The sequence below is a fragment of the Drosophila innubila genome (genome assembly GCF_004354385.1).
Source record: "Drosophila innubila isolate TH190305 chromosome 3R unlocalized genomic scaffold, UK_Dinn_1.0 2_E_3R, whole genome shotgun sequence".
Classification (NCBI taxonomy): Eukaryota; Metazoa; Arthropoda; class Insecta; order Diptera; family Drosophilidae; genus Drosophila; species Drosophila innubila.
In genome coordinates, this window is record NW_022995380.1 from 24,272,168 (window position 1) to 24,280,144 (window position 7,977).

General features: G+C 38.4%; 1 protein-coding gene across 1 annotated transcript; it reads left to right on the plus strand.

Moving 5' to 3' along the window:
- The first annotated feature begins 3,778 nt into the window (after window positions 1-3,778).
- On the plus strand, window positions 3,779-5,680 carry LOC117791686 (ichor). The gene is made up of 2 exons (XM_034631503.1): window positions 3,779-4,176; window positions 4,249-5,680. The coding sequence occupies exons 1-2, from the start codon at window positions 3,779-3,781 to the stop codon at window positions 5,678-5,680; spliced, it is 1,830 nt and encodes a 609-aa protein (XP_034487394.1).
- The last annotated feature ends 2,297 nt before the right edge of the window (window positions 5,681-7,977 follow it).

The window sequence follows — 7,977 nt, forward strand, 5'->3', positions numbered from 1 at the left end:
TTCGAATAAAGCATACCTATTAGAAATTTGAAAAATGAGTATAAGCACAAAAAGATCCGTATTTTTAAGGCGCATCGCTTTTTAATCAACTTTTCTTTAAATTCATCTTAAGTGTAAGAAAAATACTTTCTTTAATTGATTAATTATTTTCTCCAATAATCAGGGTGAGATTTGAGAGTGGATCTTAATACTTTTATGTTATTAAATTATTTTTTTTCATTACATCAATCAATTGAGAAGTGTCATACTTCACCTAGTTAAATCTCAGCTGATTCACCAGCCCATTACTTAACGGTAATTCAAGTGCACCCACGAACTGACCAAATAACACATTAAAAACATAATTATTTAAAATAGAAAAAAACTCTCAGCTCAGGGTCATAAAATCACTCGGCTGTCAAAAATTTGCACTAATTCGTTCAAAATAACCGTTAAAATCACCCGACAGACACACACACACATATAGAGTTATTGTAATTATAATGCCCACAGCAATGCCTAAGCTCGAACCCGAATCCGAATCCGTATCCGAAGTCAAATGTGTAGCTCGCTGACCATAATCTAAAAAATTCCATTTACAAGCTCAAATTACAATAGAGGCGCATTGTTTGTATTTCATTTTTTGTTGTTCTTTTTGTTGTTGTTGTTGTGAGGCGCACCCACGCATTATATATGTGTGTGTGTGTTGGTGTTGGCGTTGTGCGCCGCCATTCAAATGCAAAAAGACCAACGGACAACCGTTACAATGTTGCTCATTAAAAGCAACAACAACATTAACAATTTTGAGTAGCCACAGCAGCAACAATAAAACTTTAACAATAAAATAACAATAATAAAATTGTGTTAAAACTGACGCGCACTCAACAGAATAAAAGAAACAGAATCTCTATGAAAAAATAGAAATATTTCACGCCAATTTTGGAGGCGCATCCAAAACGTCACTCATTCTGAGCAGCAACAACAACAATACTACAACCTTTTAAAAATTATTCAAAAAGTCAAAAATGACAACAATAAAAATCTGCCAGTAACAAAATCAAAGTAATGAGAAATGGGAATGAGTCAAGGAAAAACGTAAAGAAGAGTTACTAAAAAGCCATCAAACAACACTTATACACAGTAACTGAAAGAAAGATGAGAGATACAGTAAAGGGATCTAGAGAAAGAAAAATATCACGCGAGCACAGAGAAAAACAAATATACAATTCAGTTGAGCTCTTTCAAAAATAAACGAGCTTATTAATAATAATAATTTAAGTAGTAAGATATTCCTTTGTAATGTGTCTAAAATAACTTTATAAAAGTAATAAAATTGGGGCACACTGACAAAAATACTAAATAAATAGTATGAAAATATTCAAAAGCCCTTAAGATGCCTAGCAAAGAGTTTTATTATAACATACAAAATAAACATTGCCAAATTATTATACTTTGCCAAATTATTGTTACAGGATTCTTCAAAGTTAACTGAAAAATGTCTTTGCATATAAAATAAAATAATATAATATAATGACAAGGCTTTTATTTTTATTATATTGATTTATTTTAGAGCGATTAATCCATTTGCTGTTTACATAAATTATGTTTTAACGAAAGTTTTTACAACAACAGCTTAAGCTTAACATTTTAATTAATTAAGTTAATTAATTGCCAGCATTATTTTTTTGGAATTGTCAACAGTGTAGATTAATGCATTTTTAAATCTTGTCTTAACGCATTGGCCGCCATGATGGTTTTGTTTTTGTGTTTTTTCTGAGTGCACGCAAAGCTGCGCTTGAGCTTGAGCTTCAATAAGTCGCGACGCCAGCAAGCCTCGTGTCGGCTTCGGCTCGGCTCTGCCGAACACGGAAGTATGTCAGCAGGTCTCTCGTGTAACGGTAGTTTGGCTGCTGCCGTTGCCGCTGCCAGCGCAGACAGCGCAGTCAGCACGCTTAGCTGCGCATGCTTAGCTGACGCTAACTTCGCAGTCGCCGTCGCTGTCGGCGTCGCAGTTGTTGTTGCAGCGACTGTAGTTGGCTGTGTGCTGTTTTGTCGTTTGCCGCAGGCTGAGCTAGCAACATGTTGCTACAACAACCTGTTGAAAGCGAAACTTCGTGTGCTCTCTCGCACGCTGACCAACAGCCAACAGCAGACAAAGTCTAGTTGCAAGTTGTATTGTGCTTTGTTGTGCTTTCTTCTTTCTCACACACACACACACACACATAAAACTGGCCAAGCCTCAAAAAATCAAGTTAACTGTTTATGCACAAAATGAGAAATAAATACTTTTTATTGTTGGCTTCATTTGCTTTACCGTTTGGTTCTTCCCAAAAATAGCTCTCCCTCTCTCTGTCTCTCTCGCTGTCTGCTTATGGGATTTTCTATTTCATTGCGTTTTCGTCTTGATCGTGAATATTTTGTAGTTACTTCTGCCGCTTCTCTTCTTAGAGATAGAGGGAAGAGAGAAGAGAGAAGAGGGCTGAGAAGAGCTCTACACCTGCGTCGCATGTCGTTTGTTGTTGTCGTTGTTGTGCTTTCGTTGTCGGTGTCTCTCATTTATCTGTCTATCGAAATCCAAATACGATATCCAAAACTATATTCTGCTTGCGTCTCTGCTGGCGTCGCAGCCGCATTATTTCTACCAATTTATATGCTAATTTAACTGATTATTAATGTTTTGACCCAAATACCATTTGGAAATTATTATTGGCCATTCTGAGTATCGACTTATTTGATTTGATTTTTTTTTTTTTGGTGTTTGTCCGTCCGTTTTCTTGCCGTGTATCGAATGCTTCAACATGGTGGCGTCTTCCCCTAGTTTAATCGCTGTGTGAAATATGAAAAGCTCCGTGGAAATGCTTTTCCCCCTTTTCTTCTTCTTCTTCTGATATGCTGCTTTGACTACAGGCAGCCACAAATGGATTTCGATTAGTTTACGTATTTGGAGTTCTATTCGATTTTGGGATTTGTATTAAAGTCGCATTAGGGCCAACAACTCGTTTTGACCGTCAGCAAGTGCAGCTGGCACTTGATAAAGTGGAGGGAGGGAACAACCTGTAGATTTAATAGATATTGTAAGATGGATTATATATTGACCTAACGGAAGTTGCTTGTAAGCTGAGCTTAAAATAAGCCAAAACAAAGTGTTCTAACTTAAGCATTGATGTAGTTGTTGAGAATAAACTGTAGGTTTTGAAAACAGTTACTATTTCGAGAATATTTTTAATCTATTAATTTTGTATCATTAAAGAATTTTGATTACCTAAACTTAGCTTACTTTCCCCTAAGCTATAACTGTCGCTACTTCTTTAAATGCAAAACAGTTTTGATTTTTAAGAATTGTAATTTTTAAAGTATCTAATTTCAGATGATGATGAAATAATCTATTTACAGTATGTGAGCTTTAGTTGAGCTTCAAATATTTCTGGCAAGCTACTTAGATGGAATATTTTCCAATTCTAGTTAATAATTAATTAGCGATTTTAATCGCTGCACATACTTTAAAAGACAATTTTGAGTTTAAATGTTTGTATTAACAACCCTGTTTCTATATATATGTGTCGACTATTGTAAGAGTAAATTTTTATTTTTTTTTTTAAGTGTAGAAAGAAACCCTTTGGACTATTGCATGCGTAAATCTTTTTTTTAATTTTGCTAATATCAATTTCCATGTTTCTCTCCAACTTAAGTTTTTCTTGATTTCTCCTGTCAATTGCAGCTTCGGCGGGTTCATCAATAATTAAAAATTCAACAAGAAGAAGCACCAGAAATTCCTGTCCATCGCCTGGGTCAACTGACAATGAAGTTGTGCAGCATGAACGGGCCAAGTGAATCAGAAGTCGAAAGTCTACTGATGAGTCCCTGCTGGGGACCAACGCAGACGAGCAGTCAGGATCAGTATCTGCTGGACGGACACAAGCTGTTGCTGGAGCACGATCTGGACTCGCTGCCAAGCGACACGGATCAGAAGAACTCGCTCGATGTGCTCGACAATCTGCTGTTGAATAGCTCATCGCTGAATGCGTTGTCGGATCTAAAGCCGTTGCCACCATTCACCGGCTACACGGGTCATCTGTCGATCAATGGAATATCGGGGCATCATTATCATGCGATTGCACAGCGGCTGCCGGATGAGAGCAATAACAACTACATGCAGAGCGCATACCAGCAACATCATCATCATCAGCAGCAGCAGCAGCAGCAACAGCAGCAGCAGCAACAACAGCAACATCAACACCAGCAACACCACCATTCGAACAACAACAACAGCAATCCCACATCCACAACGGCAACAACATGCAGCGGGACGGGTGGCGGCGGCGGCGGAGGAGGAGGTGGTGGTGGAGGCGGTGGCGGTGGCTCCTCGCAAGAGCACAACATAGTATCATCATCAACCTGCCTGCCCGAGAGCGTGCTCAGCGCGGATGCGGATGCGTGTCTCAGCGATGTGAAGCTCTTCTCCGATAGTCAGTTAGATTCTAAGCTTTACTCCGTAGCGGACAGCTGTGTTATGAATGCCCCCGGCACCGGTGGCAATGGTGGCTCCTCCTCCCTCGCCAGCAGTGGCTCAACACTCACGCCCATTGACCAAGTGGCGGATTCACTGCATGGCAGCGGTGTTCGCATCTACAAGGATCTAACCGAGTACGTGGACATGAACAGCATTGATGATATTGCCGCGATCATTGGATCGGCAATAGCGGACACCACCGTCTCCAATCAGCTGGACAAGGAGGAGGGCAACGATACGCGGGATAGCTGGATGGATCTGGATGCCTGGATCGATGGCAATTGCATACAGCCGGAGGGCAAGGTGCTTGTCTCGCAGCAGGATACGCTTAGCGACTTCATGCTGCCACACTCGCCGCTGCCGGTGCACGCGAGCAGCTCCACGTTGCAGAGTCTCCTCAGCCATGGCTATATGCCGCTGCTGCAGAATCGCCTGCAGCATGGTCCGCCTGGTGCGGGCTCCGTTGGCATGGGCAATGGCAATGGATCCTCGACGACGACGACAACGCTGAAGAGCGAGACGCCCAGTTCTACCTCATACTGCAACGAGTTGTCGGCGGCCAGCAGCAGCTGCAGTCCGCCCGGCTCAGTAGTCAGCACCACGGACAATAATCTGATGATCAATCCGCGTTACCTGACCAACAACAACAATGCCAGCCACCAGCAGCAACAACAGCAGCAACAACAGCAACAGCAGCAGCAACAACAACAGGCGTATCAGCTGACGCCCAATGGCAGCCTGTCTGGCACAGGACTCAAGGACAATGGACTGTGTAGTCCGGACATGCTGAGCAGCTATCCGCACACGACAAGCACAACAACAGCGTCGAGTGGCACGCCCAAAGCGAAGCGCTCCAGGTCGCAAAAGAAGTCAAGCCAACAGCAGCAGCAGCAGCAACAACAACAGGCGGGACAGGTCGATGTGGGAGGACCTCAGCTGAGTGCAATGTCGCCATCGGGCGTGGCCAGTTTCAGTGCCAGCGATCTGAGCGGTCTGCTCGGCAAAGAGAAGCCCGTGCATCGGTGCAGCATCTGTAATCGGGGTTTCCTTAACAAGTCAAATATCAAGGTGCATCTGCGTACGCACACGGGGGAGAAACCCTTCCGTTGTGACGTCTGTGCCAAGGCGTTTCGCCAGAAGGCGCACTTGCTCAAACATCAACAGATACATAAGAGAATTGGGCGTGACTGACCGCGGCCACATTCACATCCGCTCGCCAATAGCAACAGCAACAGCAACAGCAACTTAGCAACAGCAACTGTTTCTGTCCGCTGACGCAGCCACGCAGAATACAAAAGAAAAGTCCACAGAGCATGGCCAGAATCCATTTCTGGACATTGCTCTCCTGTGCTGACTTGTGCTAGGGAAAGTGTCCGTCAATGTCACCCGGATACCACGCTTCGGCTTAGTCCTGCGTGCATCTCCTGGTCATTGGGTGCGGCAGCTTCTCGTGTATCGCATTGCTTGACCAATGCCGGACTGTGGATCATCCATGTCCACAGTCTGCTCTGCCATCTCCCCAGGGTGAAGCAATGCCATACACAAAGCATTTTGATATTCGTTGTTGTTGGTTGCTTTTGATCTCTTTGATTAGTCAATACATATATTATACGGGAAAGGGTGGGGAAATATACAAGAGCATTATTTGGAAAAAAAAGTAGAGAAAAATCTAATAGATCTGCGCAATTGAGTCTATATTAAATATATCCCAACAAAATCTTTGGAATGAAAGAAATATCAACCTACTACCTCCACACTTTTATTGATTTTTTTGTAAGAGAAAATTAACTTCAATCAATTTTTAAAATTATAGAAAATTTGATGCACATAGGCATATATTTTGAAAGGGATAACCTATTATTAATTTCGGTAAATTCAATGACTTTTAAAGTTTTGATTAACAAAAAGAACTATATTATATAATCAGATAAATAAGCTTAAAAATTCTTGAAATATTTCAAAGGAAAACAGGATTTCATTTACTTAAGACTCTATTTAGATATGTAAAAAAAATTAGTAAAATATAATCAGAAATATTAGTCGAAAGCTCTCTTTTCAATACAACTTAAAAATGACTATACACTGGCTATACAACTCCCAATAAATGAAATAGATAGTGTAGAAATGCAGAAGAAAGAAAATAATCATTTTGGTAAATTGGATGAAATATTCTCTAAGCTGAAGAAAAACATTTTAAGAGAAAGAACTTTTGTTAGCTGTCAAAAATGAACAATAGTGTAAATACTTTAATAAGATATAAAATTAAAGTACTTTTCATTCTCAACCTTTAATTAGTTTTCTTCTGCTGTCAAAGAGACCACAAGCAATGTAAGAACAACGAAGCGTCCAATTGTCTTTTTGCAACTGTTGTTCTGTTTTGATGCAAAACTGCGCGCTTCGTGCACCTTTGACCCTGGCACAGGTATAAATAAACACCTAGATGATATACGCATTAAGTACATAAGTATATAGCTAGAATATAGTTAATCGCTAGCTGAATGTTCGTTTATTTTAAGATTTTTGTATAAATTATGTACCTCATCATGTTGAAAACTTTAAGAGTGAACAACAAAAGAAAACAATAATAGAAGCAATACAATTCTAAATTAATAACATTAAAGAAATGTACAAACAATAAATAAAAAGAATATCATTAAAAACATATATATATATACATATATATATAATGCATATATTTATATTCATATATAAATATTAGATATAAGTTGTAGCGGGCTTGGCAAAATAATAATAATTGTTAGCTTTTAAACAGCATAAACAAAATTTAAACACAAAACAAAGCAAAAATAATACACATTATAAAAATAATAATAATAAAAATATGAAAGTACTCAAGTAATAAATTTTATTACACCTTACATTTAAATGTTGTTAATTTGTTTTTTAAAAAATTGTTGCTAAAGTTTATGTTAATTTTACAATGGAAATTATTCAAACAAACACAAAAAAAATATTTAAAATATTTATCAATAGCACATATTTCAAAAGATAAAAGCGATTATTGTTGAAGCTATTTTAATAAATTAAATAACGTTTCTTAACCAATAATATCTTAAAAAAAAAGGCAATTAATTTTTTAAGTAAGTAGTTTTAGTAACTTTATTAATATTTTATGTTATTTTAGTTTTGTGCAATTTTATTTATTCAAGTTGAACAAAGTGCAAGACACACAAATCACTTTGTACTTAAAACACATTTCGATTGTAAATATTTATTTTGTTAATATTAGTATTTAATTTTAATTTATATGCTTAATAAAGAAATACAAATTTTGTCATTTTAAATGTACAAAAATAATAATATTTAAAGCCAGAAAACACTCACTCTATTTAGTTTTATAAAAATATCACGTATACGCCTGCTGAAATGAAAACTAACGTAGTTACAGTTACACATTTGGGTGTTGCGAGTGTGATCTGATTGACTGGGTGGCAACTCTGGTGTCCGCATTGCTTATGCCGCACGCA

Excerpts from the sequence above, each read along its gene's own strand:
- LOC117791686 (XM_034631503.1), top strand. The coding sequence starts at position 3,779 with ATGAAGTTGTGCAGCATGAACGGGCCAAGTGAATCAGAAGTCGAAAGT. Across the intron at positions 4,177-4,248 it reads CATCATCAGCAGCAGCAGCA|CAATCCCACATCCACAACGG; the intron begins GCAGCAACAGCA and ends CAACAACAACAG.